The sequence below is a fragment of the Spinacia oleracea genome, chromosome 6 (genome assembly GCF_020520425.1).
Source record: "Spinacia oleracea cultivar Varoflay chromosome 6, BTI_SOV_V1, whole genome shotgun sequence".
In the NCBI taxonomy this organism is placed as follows: Eukaryota; Viridiplantae; Streptophyta; class Magnoliopsida; order Caryophyllales; family Amaranthaceae; genus Spinacia; species Spinacia oleracea.
Window position 1 is genome coordinate 19,328,613 of NC_079492.1, and position 16,972 is coordinate 19,345,584.

At 35.1% G+C, this 16,972-nt stretch overlaps 2 protein-coding genes across 2 annotated transcripts; both read right to left on the bottom strand.

Annotated features, from left to right (window-relative positions):
* Positions 1–321: 321 nt before the first annotated feature.
* On the bottom strand, positions 322–4,554 carry LOC110802566 (uncharacterized). Its single transcript, XM_022007996.2, has one exon. It carries the CDS (start codon positions 4,552–4,554, stop codon positions 322–324), a length of 4,233 nt encoding a protein of 1,410 aa, XP_021863688.2.
* A 17-nt stretch (positions 4,555–4,571) lies between these two features.
* On the bottom strand, positions 4,572–5,009 carry LOC130462984 (uncharacterized). The gene has a single exon (XM_056831991.1). The coding sequence runs from the start codon at positions 5,007–5,009 to the stop codon at positions 4,572–4,574; it is 438 nt and encodes a 145-aa protein (XP_056687969.1).
* Between the last annotated feature and the right edge of the window lie 11,963 nt (positions 5,010–16,972).

The following is a 16,972-nucleotide window of genomic DNA, read 5'->3' on the forward strand; positions in this document are numbered from 1 at the left end:
GTATTATTTATACTTTGTAAGGCGAATTTAGCCGGTTACAAGGGAGACTACTACTCCATTAGGACCATTAGCGGCCGTTGTCTAAACCACAGGTTCTTTCATAAAAGATAATCAGAATACACCTTAGAAAAAGTATTTTTTGAGATTGTCTGCATTCCAGGTGCGTAGAATTGGTCGGCCCTACATGTCCTGAATGCGATAGGTCAGTTTACCCTGTTCGTTGGCTCGTCCCACAGATTCCATTTTTCGGAGAACAAAGTCTCCTACTTTGAGCACTCTTTTGGAGACTTTCTTGTTGTACTCCCTCGCCATCCTTATCTTCTACAGTTGTTGCCTCAATGCTGCATTTCCTCTTACTTCAGGTAAAAAGTCAAGGGCCAACTTCATCATTTCCCAATTGGCATTCTCGTCATATAACATGACCCTTAGTGTAGGTTCACACATTTCTATGGGCAATACGACCTCAGCTCCATAGGCTAGCAGGAATGGGGTTTCACCGGTTGAGTTCTTAGCTGTGGTGCAGATGGACCATAAGACGTTTGGCAGCTCATCGGCCCATAGACCCTTGGCTTCATCTAGTTTCTTCTTGATCCCTTCGGAGATGATCTTGTTAAAAGCTTCGACTTGGCCATTGGTTTGAGGTCGTCCCACAGAGGCAAAGCAGTTGTTTATGCCGTGGTCTGCTAACCACTCCTTCAGCTTAGGCGTCTCAAACTGAGGCCCATTATCAAAGACGATCGCTTGAGGTATTCCGAAGCGAGTCATGATATTTTTCCAGATAAACGCCCTCACATCACTTGTCTTTATGTTCTTGAGAGCCTCTGCTTCAACCCACTTGGTGAAGTAATCAACAGCCACTATCACATAGCGCCGGCCTCCAGGGGCCGCTGTATATGGCCCTAACAGGTCCATTCCCCACTTGGCAAACGGAATGGGACTCATAATAGGAGTGAGAGGGTGGGCTGGCCTGTGGATGAGATGAGAAAACCGTTGGCACTTGTCACATTTTTGCACCATGGCTAGGGCGTCTTCTCTCAAAGTGGGCCAGTAATAACCAGTTCGCAAGGCTTTCTCTGCCAAAGCTCGTCCTCCAATGTGGGAGCTACATAATCCTTGGTGCAAATCATCTAGAATTTCTTTCCCTTTCTCAGGAGTGACACACCGCAGGAGGGGTCTAGAAAATGACTTCTTGTACAAAACTCCATTCCACCATTCAAACCAAGAACTCTTCTTTTGTATTTTGGCGGCCAGACTTGAAGCGTCCGGAAGCGTACCGTCCACTTTGTAAGCAATGATAGGGTCCATCCAGGTTGACGACCGATCCAGAATAGCTACCATAGGAGCGCACAATTCCTGCTCAATACTTCGCTTATCCTTTACTTCCGAGAACACTTGACGCGGTGTATCACAGGAAGCCGAGCTAGCTAGTTTTGACAGGGCATCGGCCTGATTGTTCTCCGTTCTGGGAATCTGCTTAGCTTCAAAGCTCTTTAGATGTTCTATTTCTTGATGCACAGCTTGCATATATTTGATCATGTTAGGGTCTCTTGCCTCGTAGTCCCCATTTACTTGACTCACAATGAGCTGAGAGTCAGAGAAGGCAAGTATCTCTTGAGCTCCAGCAGCTTTGCACATTTTTATGCCGGCTAATAAAGCTTCGTATTCTGCCTCGTTGTTGGATGTTTGGAAATTGAATCTCATGGCATACTCATACTTGTCTCCTTCAGGAGATTGACATATTATGCCGGCTCCACACCCGTTCTGGGTTGAAGAGCCATCTACATAGACTGTCCAGCGAGTCGCCACATTCTTTTCAAAAGTCGGCCTCGTCATTTCTGCAATGAAATCAGCAAATGCTTGTCCCTTGATAGCTTTTCGAGGCTCATATGAGATATCAAATGCATTCAGCTCAATAGCCCATTTCAGCATTCGTCCAGCAGCGTCTAGCTTAGTAAGAGGTTGTTTCAAAGGCTGGTCTGTGTATACCACTAGTTTGTGTGCCAGAAAATAAGGGCGCAGCTTCTTGCTGGCCATAAACAGCGCAAGTGCAAACTTCTCAATTGGAGAATATCTTAATTCAGTGTTTTGCAGGATATGGCTCACAAAATAGACGGGGAGTTGCACTCCCTCCCTTTCAGTTAGCAAGACAGCACTCAAGGACCACTCAGAAATGGCCAAATACACATACAAAGTTTCCCCCTGAAGAGGACTGACAAGCCGAGGTAAGGTGTGGAGGTGTTCTTTTAATCGGACGAAGGCAGTTTCTGCCGAGTCAGTCCATTCAAATTTGCTCTTCTTCTTGATTGTGCCGAAGAAGTAATGACACTTGTTGCCTGCCCTTGATAAGAACCGCCCCAGGGCCGCTAGACATCCCGTCAGGCGTTGGACTTCCTTGATTGATTTTGGTGACGTCATATCTATTACTGCTTGTACTTTATCAGGATTGGCCTCGATTCCTCTTTCATCAATAAGGAATTCCAAGAACTTTCCAGCCGTCACCCCAAAAACACACTTCTTTGGATTCAACCTCATCTGATATTTTTGGAGCGTCTCAAAAGTTTCTCTTAAGTCAGCCAAGTGTTCTTCGCGTTGCTTGCTCTTTACTATCATATCATCAATGTAAGCTTCGATGTTTCGCCCTAACTGACAAGAGAAGACGGTGTTGACTAGACGTTGAAATGTGGCTGGCGCATTCTTTAAACCGAACGGCATCACTTTGTAACAGTATAGGCCTTGCTCAGTAATAAATGACGTCTTTTCCTGATCGTCTGGCCACAAAGGAATTTGGTGAAAGCCCGAGTATGCGTCCATGAAAGACATCAAAGCATGGCCAGCCGTTGAATCTACCAACCGGTCAATCTTGGGTAGAGGGAAGCTGTCTTTTGGGCAAGTCTTGTTTAGATCTGTATAGTCCACACACATTCTCCAGGATTTGTTGGGCTTCGGCACCAATACTACATTTGCCACCCAATCTAGATATTGACTTGGCCGAATGAACCCAGCCTCCAACAACTTCTGTACTTCTTCTGCTGCGGCTTTGTTTCTTGCTTCCCCATGATTTCTTTTCTTCTGACGAACAGGTTTTAAGGACTCATCTACATTGAGCTTGTGGACAGCTATGCTTGGATCAATGCCCGGCATCTCCTCCACAGCAAAAGCAAAAATGTCCTGGAATTCCCTCAGGAGAGTGACTAAGTGTGCCCCAAGATGGTCGTCAGGAGAGACCCCTACTGGCACCGTCCTATCTGGACGTGCTTCATCAAGGATGATTTCATAATGTCCACCAACCGGCTCAGGCCGCCTAGTTTCCATGTGAGCCGTGGCAATGGTAAAGGTCTCCTTCTTGACTTTCTCCTCCATCTCATCTAGTTTTCTTTTCGAGCTTGCTCTGGCTTCGTCAGTTTTCCCCCAAGCCTCGGGACTTAGCGTAGTGAGGTAACAATCTCTTGCTAGCTGTTGATCACCATGAATTGTGCCGACCTGACCTTTATCACAGACATACTTCATGAGCATAAGATGAGTGACGACCACTGCCTTGGCCTGATTCAAAGTTGGACGACCCAGTATGATATTGTAAGCAGTGAGGTCTTTTACAATTAGAAAGCGGACGCTCAAGTTCTTGCTTTGATGCCGGCCTCCAACTCGTAGGGGCAGAGTGATTATCCCCTGAGGATGAATTACGCCGCCTCCGAATCCAATGATCGGATAATGTATTTTTTCAATTGTCTTTGGATCATGCTCAAGACGACTTAGACAAGTCGTGCTGATAATGTCTGACGAACTCCCCGTATCTACTAGAATACGCCTTACCTTGAGGTTTGCGACCTTCAATTCAATGACCAAGGGGTCGTCATGTGGAGTGGCGATCTTGCCCCTGTCAGATTCACAAATCTCCACTTTAGGGAAATGGTCAATTGGGGCTTTTCCAGACAACATGACCTGTCCCAACCGGCTTGCATAGTCTTTTTGACCTCTCATTGTTGGGCCCCCAGCGGCTGGACCTCCTGAGATGACGGCTACAATTTCTGGGTCAGTGTCGTTGTCATCACGTCGGTATGACGGTGACTTTCTTTTCTTGTAGAACTTTTTACCACATCCCCCTGTGCTTGTGCTGAGATAGGATTTCAGGAACCCTTTAGCGGCTAGTCCATCCAGAGCCCTTCGTAGGGACTTGCAATCTTTTGTTTCATGTCCCACATCACAATGGAACTTACAGTAAAGCGAGCTGTCCCGGGTTTCCACCGGCGACTTCATGGGGAACGGTCGATCTATCTCATACCTATCACTGACATCTAGCAATATCGTATACAGGTCAGTGTTGTATTCAAACCTTTCTTTGTCATAGTGTCGTCCTCTTTTCTGCCCTTGGGAGCGGTCTGTCTGATATCCTTTCTTTTCAATGGCCCATGTCCCATTCGGACGACTGGTCTTTTTGTCTGACTTATCCTTGCGCTGAGGATAATCTGTGGCCTCTGTTCCCTTAGACTCTTTGGGGACGGAGCAGATTTCAGTGGCATGGATAAAGGACTCGGCCTCATCCAGAGCGTCTGACATAGTTCTCACACTTTTCTTCACCAAATCGAACTTAAAGGACCCCTTCTTAAGTCCCCTGAAGAAATCATCAAACGCCACCCCGTTAGGCAGGTCTGGAATCTGTCCTGATTCCAAATTGAAACGTCGAACATAGCTTCGCAAAGATTCATCTTTTCCTGCTGTATTCGACCCAAATGCATGCTCGTCTTTTTCTCTTCTTTATAAGCCATAAATCTTGCTGAAAATAGCATCTCCAATTCGGCATATGTGTTGATCGTTCCCGTAGGCAACTTCTCGAACCATTTGGAGGCAACCCTTTTCAGAATGGACGGGAAGTATTTGCACCAGGTTGCATCAGTAGTCCCCTGGACATACATATGATGCCGATAGGCCAAGAGGTGTACATCAGGATCAGACGTGCCATCATAGGCGTCAATAGCAGGTGGTTTTACTTTAGGCTCCTTGGGAGCATTCATGATATCAGCACAGAATGGGGTAGTGTAATCGAGGATGATGCGGGCTACCCCTTGTTGAATATGGCATATTGGATCCTGCCTTCTATTCTGGGATGTTCTACGCCGCTCGCTGTCCGCGCGGCTGACATGAGTCCTGGTGAGATGGCGCGAAGGGGCAGCGAGGGGTGAATCTTGCATGACAGGAGTGGAACCTGTATCTGACAACTCAGTTTCTTTGGGGCCTATCTAGCTGAATAATCGGTACTCTTCGGGACGGTCCAGGTTCAGGCCGAGAAGTTGGCAGGATCCGACGCGGAGCTATGGGCTAGAAGGAAGTTCTTGTTCTATCAAAGCGTCTGTCATGATCGTCATTTCGTGCTTGGTCTTGCCGCCAGACATTAGACCGAGTGAGTCCATTAAAGAATGGAATTCTCGTCCCCTGAGATTGAAAACGGATAATCTTGATCTCATCTTGTAGGGTGTCCATCTGTGCTTTGAATCCAGCTAGGATATCTTTGAGCTGCCCAGCAGACACCGGCAAGTCTGGGTTCTCTTCCATGACGGTGTCGGCATCATCCCTCAAGTGGCCGCCTGGAGGAAACAAAGGTTGACCCATCTCATCTTCCACTTGAACCTGCTCGGGTTGTGACTCTGGAGGAGGATCAAGACGGCCGTCATGCCCTGCAGACTAGTGGCTTCTGTCGTCCCTCCCTCGAGGAGGACGATCACCATTGATTACGGTTTCGTCATTTTCATTTCGACTGAGGGGCACGTCTCCGAAGTGCTGGACGTCTACCATGTTACCTTACCTCCCCACAGACGGCGTCAAATGTTGTGGGAGTTTTTTACTTTGTATGATGATGAGGAGGTATCAGGTTCCACGTAGTGTCTGATCCAGTCCACATCGGCGGCGTATCTACAAAACAAGAATATTCCCGAAGGAATATTCCCTTCGATGCTTAAGTAAGACACGGGTTTTTTGGAAGGTGTAATTAATAAACAGAAAGCATTAAAGTAAGTAGTAGAATGTTTCTCTATCTAGAATTGTGTGTGCATTTCTTGGGAATTGGATGTATTTATAGTCTCCCCTTTTTAGGAGAAAACCCTAGAGTCATGTCACATGATTGGCTAGTTTACCAGATAAGGACATGTGTCACTATCATAACATTCCTTATGGGCCATGGGCCTCAAAAGGGGCTAGCACATTTAGTTTTATCCCTACATCAGCATAGGCTGATTCTTAGGTGGCAGCCAAAAGAGGCGGCTGACTAATGATTAGGAGCCACGTGTCGTGTGACATTGGTGCCACGTAGGTGGGGTATTTTTACCCACATCACTTGGGGGCTAATTGAGCAAGCTCAAAATTACCAAAATCAACATACTTGCAAATTTCAACATGCTAGGACACTTATACATGTTGTAAACATCATATGCAAGCAAACAATTGCAAAAAATAGGGCCGAAATAAAAAAAAACCCCCAATTCAATTGGAGCATAAATTTTACTCAAATCAAGCCAAAACTCAAGTTAAATCTGAAAATACTTGCATATTTGTGATCTAGGATAACAAGGGAACAAATTTGGTGAAGAAATCGGCAAAAAACCGAGTAAAACGAGCAATCGAGTTGAGAGAAAACGAAGAAACAAACTCGAAATCACGTAGCAGCAATGGTGAACTGCCCCAGATATCTGGGTTTTAAAGAATCCCAGCGCCATAAACTTTTAGCGCTCGACACATCTACACAAGTTTTTTCTGGCGCTGATATCCCATGCACTAGAAAATTCTAGCGCACAAAGATTCTGCAGACAAAAAAACTTGTCGGGCTGCAAATAACAGTTACTCATTACCCAAATCTCTTCCCGTGAGAAAAGTAACAGTATTTCAAAAAATTAGTTTTTCCAAAAAAATTATAATAAATTTCGATAGCCCACTTAAGCTTACAGGCGGCGACGTTTCGGGAAATAACCGTAACCCATTCAGGTAACGATTTTCTGAAAATTCTTTTGTTATATTTAATTATTGAATTTTTGAAATAAAAAAAACTATCAAGTTCTTCTAAAAATACATTTTCTGCCCACAACAAAAATTATGAATTTCGTTTTCTGATAAAAGAAGCAAAATTATCACATACTCGGTTTTATGGGTCGGCGCCCGAATTTTGATTACTTAATGCCATTTCCACTGGAAATGACCTTGTAAAACCAATGGAGAGGTCCATTCGGGGAGATTTTGTTTGGATGTTGAATTTGATTTAAATTGAAAATTATAATATTTAACTTATATAACCTATTATACATGTTTCAAATAAAGGTAGAAATATCTTAATATTCTAATTTGTTTCCTTATTTATATCGACTACCTTATTTACATATTTTCATAGTAAAATTATTACATTGATAGTAAAAATATTCTGATGACGTATAGCCTACGTTGCGCTTCACAATTTAAGCAGCATAGTAATATTTTACTCTGCGGTTCCACAGTATTTTGTCCTGAGGTTTATTCGATCCTCGTTAAAAAAAATATTCTCTTTGAGGTTCATTCGATCCTCGTCAAAAAAAATATTCTCTTTGAGGTTTATCCGATCCTCGTTAAAAAAATATTCGCTTTGAGGTTTACCAGATCCTCGTTAAAAAAATATTCGCTTTGAGATTTATCCGATCCTCTTTAAAAAAATATTCGCTTTGAGGTTTATCCGATCCCCGTTGAAAAAATATTCGCTCTGAGGTTTATCCGATCCTTGATAAAAAATATTCGATTAGAAGTTTATCTGATCCTCGTTTAAAAAAATATTCTCTTTGATGTTTATCCGATCCTCGTTAAAAAAAATATTCACTTTGAAGTTTATCCGATCCTCGTTAAAAAAATTATCCGCTTGAGGTTTATTCGTTCCTCGTTAATAAGACATCATTACTCCTATTTTCGTTCCGGTTTCGAGGTTTATTCATTCCTCTAGTAAAGTGTCCTTACCCCGTTTAAAGTTTAGGTTAAGTATCTGTTTTTTTGAAAAACTCCATTCGCATTCTGAACATCTTCAATGACTTCGTGAGAAGTGTTAGTTTAGTAGATTTCCAATGACTCGTGAGGGAACTATTGAAATTCCTAGTGATGATCCATAAGTCAAATATTATCACTCGGGTGCTCGTGAGACCTTCACCTCAATTTGGTCTTATTCGGACTGAATTTCGGAAGCACTCTGTCTACAAACACTTTGATTATCGTCTTACCCAGACTCAATCAAAGTGAGGACTAAAGTAGACGCCTATATTTGTCCCTAGGCCCGAAGCATTGAGTTCAATGATGAAACCAAACACTGCTTGTCTATGTTTTCCTAAGTATGCAATGAACGACCTGTGACTGATTGACGTAATCCCGAAACCCATATTTTGTTAGGTTATGAATAATATAAGAAATATGATTCATGCGGAAAAACCTTAAAGCCAGGAATCCAAATTAATCGCCACATAGTCAATTAGCATAATTAGAATACATACAATGTGATGCGTGCTTTCCCTAGCTGCTCCCGAACCGAACAAGAACAAGTTTGGGACTCCAAATGTCGCCCCTCCGTAGATAGTCCACAGCACGTTAGGACCCGCCTTAGATTCAACCAACTAGAATATTCTCTAAGGTATTATGCGCACTCGGAAAACTTATTATTATGTTAGGCAAATATTAAATTCTCTCTTGGACTTAATGTATGTGAATACTTATTGAATTGCATTATAAATTGTGATCACGAACCACATATTTATAGGATGGAAATAACGGAGTTAGAATTCTACTAGGATTCGAATAACTAAATCCATTAGGATTCTAGTTAAATAATATCATTAGAATTTTACGTTTAATCAAATACCTAAGTATTTCAGATTTAACTAAAATATCCAATGAGTAGAATTAGGAAAAACGAGTGGCGTTGCTTCTTGCTCGCTGGCCCAAGGACGCTGGCAGCATGCACGCGGCCCACTTGGGCGCTGCTGCTGCTCGGCCTGCCTTGCTCGGCCTGCTCTGCGCGCGCGGGCTTGCTGGAAGCTGGGCCTGGCTTCGCAATGGGCCTTGCGTCTTGCAAGCTCGTTCGTCGATCGTTCGTACGTCGCCCTTCCGATTAGTTTTCCGATTCCGGAATTCATTTTTGATTCGAACAAATATTTAATATTTCCGATTCCGGTATTTATTTCCGATTCGAACAAATATTTAATATTTCCGATTCCGGAATTTATTTTCGATTCCGAAAATATTTCCGATTCCGGCAATATTTTCGATTCCGACAATATTTCTATTTCCGGTAATATTTTCCGATACGTACCATGTTTCCGTTTCCGGCAACATCTACGACTTGGATAATATTTACATTTCCGTCATGATCCATATTTCCGTTTCCGGCAATATCATCTTTTCCGGAGCATTCCATATTTTGCCTTTTGATGATTTCAGCTCCCACTGGAACTGAGATCTGTCGTTTCCGAATGTTCATAAATAGAGTATTTAATTCACTTAAATACTTGATACATTCACGTACTATATATTTGTGTGACCCTACGGGTTCAGTCAAGAGTAAGCTGTGGATTAATATTATTAATTCTACTCGATCTGAAGCGGCCTCTAGCTAGTCATACAGCTCACTTGATCTCACTGAATTATTAACTTGTTTTAGTCAATTAATATTGAACCTCATTTATTAGACTTTAGCATTGAATGCATACTTGGACCAAGGACATTATTTCCTTCAGTCTCTCACTTGTCCTTAGGGACAAGTGTGCATTGCCTAATTCCTTTGTCGCTTGATGCTTGCTCATGAACATAAGGTAAGAGTAGTCATCCTTATTATGTCCAGAGGTATTTCTCGGTTTCAGAGTTCAACTGATCAAATAAACAGATGATCATAGCCTATGATTCATCTGAGCGCGGCCATGCATTTTTCAGTTTCTAGCTCTCCGAGTGGCCTTGTACAACTTTCAGCATCTCATCCCGATTTATGGGAGGACAATCCCAATCTTGTGATCTTGAGGTTAGACTTCGTTTGATAGGTGATTACCTGAGTGTTGCCGTTATAGTCTCCTTTTACGGTGCGAAGCTTGACAACGTCAAAGTGACCAGTTCTTAAACAAGTAATCTCAAATCACTCAGGTATTGAGGATTAGTGTCTAATAATGTAATGAAATTTACTTATGACGGATTTTCATCTCTTACAGTAAAGTTTCATAGGTCTTTCCGATACTAGTCTTCTCAAGTAAGTATCTATGCAAATGATTAAGACATTTCCATGTCCACATAATTCAAGAAACAGAACTACTACTCATCTTGCATTCTAGTCGTCTAGCGTTTTCTACGTGTCCACCTTTATAGAAAACTTCCAACCAGGGACCATTTTCAATTTTTGACATTCAAGTTCACTTGATAGACATTTCTTAGTCACAAGACTGGTCCTGACAGTATATCTTAAATATATCGTCAAATTGAAAGGACTCATCATATAATAAACCACAAATTAAATGGAAAAATGAATTCTATTCATTTATATGAATGGTTAACCAAAACGTTTGACAAAGTATTAAACTCCAAAACTTTAAAACATTTATTAAGGACGTCAAACCCATTCTCCAACATTCTTGATTACAATAGCTGCAGTGTGCGAGTTGTGCTTCGCTTGCGGCAGAGGTTTACGAAAACCTAATAAGATCTAAGTAGTGGGTGCTAGATTTTAAACTAAAATTAGTTAAGATATCATACCATTTGATTATTGCTATAAATCTAAGCCCCCCGAGAGCTCTGTGTGCGCCGGACCGAGTTCGATTGAGTTGTGCCAGCTGTTTCCGACGATTCCTCGCCACAATCGCTGGGTCAACCACTACGTCAGAACAAGTTCGATTACAAAAATGAAAGGAAAAGTAGAAGAACCCAATAAATCGCCCTGATAAAAAAAATTCAAATAAATCGATCATTGATAACCCAACTTTGAGCCTATTTTTTTCAGTAATATTTTGAAATAAAAAGCATCTTTAATTTCGAGTAACGAAGATCATCCATTTTGAAAAGTAGCCTCACACACATTGAACTTTTACTGGTCAGGTCTACACAGGCCGTGGATGAATAACTTACAATCTTACAACCAAATTCCACCACGTACCTAATATTTGTAGAAAAATGTTAACAGTAAAGTTCGAATATGAGCACTATCAACATCCGCATCAGTGAATATAATTATCTTATGATAACAAAGATCTTCACCCTGGTAAACAAAAAGCACCTTTAATACAGATCTGATCCGATGAATAACAAAACCCCCCAAATTCTTGATAAGTTTCATATTCAAAAAAATTAACACAAATAAATTGAAGAAAATTCAATGTCAAATCTAGAAGAAATTAAAACCGCAAGAATGCATCAAAGCATAAAACGAAAAAACATAAATTCAATATGTTGGTTGTGTTATATTACTGGTATAGCGAAATTAACAAATTAAGGAAGAACAATAGAGAAATTAACAGCAAGAAAAACTCAACCAACATGATGGTGGCAACGCCGGTGATAGGCAGACGGCTGGGAGGCAGGACTGCAGGAGGAGAGAGAAAGTGGCAAAGTTTAAAATGAGAATCTGGGAGGCAAGAAGAGAGAAAAAGTTTAAATTTTAAAATGAGCGTTTTCCTGTGTATGTTATTGCATTAAAAATCAGCTTTGTTAATGAGATAAATTGTAAAAGTGTGAAGGGTATTTTAGTCTTATACATGGAGGACACCAAAAGTGGGATTACCAAAATGCCTTTCCCCTCTTCCCTTTTGTAATAGAGATTAATTAATCTCTCCTATCTATAGTTTGCCATTTGTCTTTGTTAGGATGATCCTGTCCATGATTTGATTTGCGAAAAAATCGAGGATTACTTGGGTATAACGAGATAGATGATCAACCTACAAAACATTCAAGATCAAGTGTGTAACTCAATATATATTTAGGTTATTCAAACTACATGTACTATTGTAAATAATTATTTGTTAGTTTATTATTATGAATTTCATCCAAATTTGTAACTTTATATTATGAATTTCATCCAAATTTTGGTTCATGTGCACCCTACTTAACTAACTTATTTAATTGAAAACCTAATACATAAAAGAGAAAAATTAAAGAAGTTAGTTAAATGGGCCCAAATGGAAGGAAAGTTGGATGAAATCCGTTAGAAGGAGGTTAATTATGTTAGTTGATTTAGTTCAGCTTATTTTATGACCTTATTGTTTATTTCATATCAGACCAGATAAAAAAATAAGTTTATCAGGAAAAATAGATAATAATAATAATAATAATAATAACAATAATAATAATAATAATAATAATAATAATAATAATAATAATAATAATAATAATAAAATAACCATTTTGACACAGGACATTGGGGCTCGTGCTGCTGCTCATATATTCACCAGGATAGGTTTTGCTATAGCAAAAGGAGTGGGGGCCCAGATTGTATCTCAGTTGCCCACTAATTATTTGTAAAATGTTTGACTTTGTTAGCATTTGATTTATATAATATAATAATAATAATAATAATAATAATAATAATAATAATAATACTAATAATAATAATAATAATAATAATATAATAATAATAATAATATAATAATAATAATAATAATAATAATAATAATAATAATATAATAAAATAATAATAATAATAATAATAATAATAATAATAATAATAATAATAATAATAATAATAATAATAATAATAATAATAATAATAATAATAATAATAATAATAATAATAATACATAATAATAATAATATAATAATAATAATAATAATAATAATATAATAATAATAATAATAATAATATAATACTAATAATAATAATAATAATAATAATAATATAATAATAATAATAATAATAATAATAATAATAATAATAATAATAATAATAATAATAATAATAATAATAATAATAATAATAATAATATAATAATAATAATAATAATAATAATAATAATAATAATAATAATAATAATAATAATAATAATAATAATAATAATAATAATAATAATAATAATAATAATAATAATAATAATAATAATAATAATAATAATAATAATAATATAATAATAATAATAATAATATAATAATAATAATAATAATAATAATAATAATAATAATAATAATAATAATAATAATAATAATAATAATAATAATAATAATAATAATAATAATAATAATAATAATAATAATAATAATAATAATAATAATAATAATAATAATAATAATAATAATAATATAATAATAATAATAATAATAATAATAATATAATAATAATAATAATAATAATAATAATAATAATAATAATAATAATAATAATAATAATAATAATAATAATAATAATAATAATAATAATAATAATAATAATAATAATAATAATAATAATAATAATAATAATAATAATAATAATAATAATAATAATAATAATAATAATAATAATAATAATAATAATAATAATAATAATAATAATAATAATAATATAATAATAATATAATAATAATAATAATAATAATAATAATAATAATAATAATAATAATATAATAATAATAATAATAATAATAATAATAATAATAATAATAATAATAATATAATAATAATAATAATAATAATAATAATAATAATAATAATAATAATAATAATAATAATAATATAATAATAATAATAATAATAATAATAATAATAATAATAATAATAATAATAATAATAATAATAATAATAATAATAATAATAATAATAATAATAATAATAATAATAATAATAATAATAATAATATAATAATAATAATAATAATAATAATAATAATAATATAATAATAATAATAATAATAATAATAATAATAATAATAATAATAATAATAATAATAATAATAATAATAATAATAATAATAATAATAATATAATAATAATAATAATAATAATAATAATAATAATAATAATAATAATAATAATAATAATAATAATAATAATAATAATAATATAATAATAATAATAATAATAATAATAATAATAATAATAATAATAATAATAATAATAATAATAATAATAATAATAATAATAATAATAATAATAATATAATAATAATAATAATAATAATAATAATAATAATAATAATAATAATAATAATAATAATAATAATAATAATAATAATAATAATAATAATAATAATAATAATAATAATAATAATAATAATAATAATAATAATATAATAATAATAATAAAATATAATAATATAATAATAATATAATAATAATAATAATAATAATAATAATAATAATAATAATAATAATAATAATATAATAATAATAATAATAATAATAATAATAATAATAATAATAATAATAATAATAATAATAATAATAATAATAATAATAATAATAATAATAATAATAATAATAATAATAATAATAATAATAATAATAATAATAATAATAATAATAATAATAATAATAATAATAATAATAATAATAATAATAATAATAATAATAATAATAATAATAATAATAATAATAATAATAATAATAATAATAATAATAATAATAATAATAATAATAATAATAATAATAATAATAATAATAATAATAATAATAATAATAATAATAATAATAATAATAATAATAATAATAATAATAATAATATAATAATAATAATAATAATAATAATAATAATAATAATAATAATAATAATAATAATAATAATAATAATAATAATAATAATAATAATAATAATAATAATATAGATTTTATTAATTTTTTTGTTTTGGTAAATAAAGCTTTCATTAGCCAAACAAGAACAAAATCAATACAAACTACAAGAGCAGGAAGGTTAACAACCCAATTGAAGGCCTCAGCCAAGCAACTCTGAACTATTACAATCTCGACCCCATTTCCTGAAATTTCTTACAAGTAAAGCATCTAATATAGATTACATATTAAATCCTTCTTATTAGACTAAGAACATCAGTCAGATATTTTTGAAATTTTCTCATATTCCTCTCCTTCCAAATATAGTTAGTGAATGTGAGAGTCATCCTGCATAACTGATGCACAACAGAGTTACTCTTATCCCAATTGATAGTAATTTCAATCTCTTGGGACCAACCAAGCCTTGTCCTATCATAATTCACCTTTTTCAAAATATTCTGCCAGACTACATCCGAATAGAGACATAAAAAGAACAAATGTTCCATCATTTCATTTCCCTGATTGCATAATATATAAACAGGATCATGGTGCACGCCAAAATTTCACAGATAGCTAACCAACCAATCAAGACACAATTAGGTGGATAATAAGCCACAACGTCTTCCACAGATAGCTAACCAACCAATGAAGACACAATTAGGTGGAGCATGATTGTTACAAAGCATTTTCTTCCATGGCACATTCTCCTTCTCCCCTCTTAAAGCGCTATATACATTCCTAATACAAAAAGAATTGTTGTGTAACAACCCAATTCCATTTGGAACATGTTGAAGGTAACAGCGAGCACCTAATATCTTCCTTACCATCTAGGAAGCTTGATTTGGGATTCGTAGGTGCAACATATCCCTCCCTTTTACATAGTATGGGTGGATCCATCTGATCCACATTCAGTCTTTCTTCTGCATTACATTCCATAGGAGCTTACAAATGGCAGCATTGTTCCAAGTAAACATACATGTTAATTAGATTCCAGCCACCAGAAGCTTTGGGAAGTTACAAAGTTTCCCATGCTACTAGTGCTTTCTTAGTTATAGCAGAAGTGTCCGCCCATAAAAAAAAAAACTCTACACACACTTTGAATCAATTTCAACACTTTTTTAGGAATAAGAAATACCTGGCACTAGTAGGTTTGGAGACTATAAAGGACTGATTTTATAAGTTGTATGCGACCAGCGTAAGATAACAACTTAGAAGACCAGGAAGAGATTTTGTCAAGAATTTTCTGAATTAGGGGTTTGCATTGAAGCTAGAACTGACAACTTCTTTGAAGAGAGAGGAACAACTAGGTACTTGAAGGGTAAAGAAACCTTAGTTAACTGGAATTCATCAATAATATCTTGCTGAACATGATTTTTAACCACTCCAAAATAAATGGAGCTCTTATTGATATTTTCCTTTAAGCTCGAGACAGAGGAGAAGTGACTAAATGAAGCATACATTTCCCTTACCAAACTGATATCTCCTCTAGTAAAACGCAGGAGATCATCAGCAAAGCAAGCATGAGTGAGATTCAGTTTTTTGCATTTAGGATGAAACCTAAAGTTCGAATTATCCTTCAACCGATTAAGACTTCTGCTGAGATATTTAATACATAGAACAAAGAGGTAGGGGAGAGAGGATCTCTTTGCCTTAGGCCCTTCTTCCCTTGAAAAGATGAAGTCAACTCTCCGTTCACATTAAAAGTGTAAGTCACAGTGCTTAGGAACAAACTCATAATCCAATGAACAAACTGCAGCGGAAAACCCACGTGAATCAAAAGATATTTGAAAAAAGGCCCTTCGACAGAGTCATAGGCTTTTTGTAAACCAATTTTCAACATACATCGCGGAGAAATATTCTTCTTGTTGTATCATTTTAACCAACTCATGGCTAAGGATAATATTATCAAAAATGGCTCTCTCTTTGACAAAAGAAGATGGAATATCGTTGATAATAAAGGCCAAGATATTCTGCATTCTGTTAGTCATAACCTTAGATATTATCTTGTAGATGATAGTACAACAGGCTATGGGTCTAAAATCTTTAATTTTAGAGGCATGAAGTACTTTAGGTATCAAAGAGACATAAGTATAATTCACCTGTCATGGCCGCTTACAATGAACGAAAAAGTCTTTGGCTGCAGCAGTGTCACTAGCCCTTATGATGGGTCAGGAAGCTTGAAAAAAGTACATATTGTATCCATCAACCCCTGGAGCCTTCCCCTTATCCATGCTAAAAATAACATCTCTGAATCTATATCATTAACCGGCTTGCACAACA

Coding starts and splice junctions, on each gene's coding strand:
- LOC110802566 (XM_022007996.2), bottom strand. CDS start 4,554: ATGTCAGACGCTCTGGATGAGGCCGAGTCCTTTATCCATGCCACTGAA.
- LOC130462984 (XM_056831991.1), bottom strand. CDS start 5,009: ATGAATGCTCCCAAGGAGCCTAAAGTAAAACCACCTGCTATTGACGCC.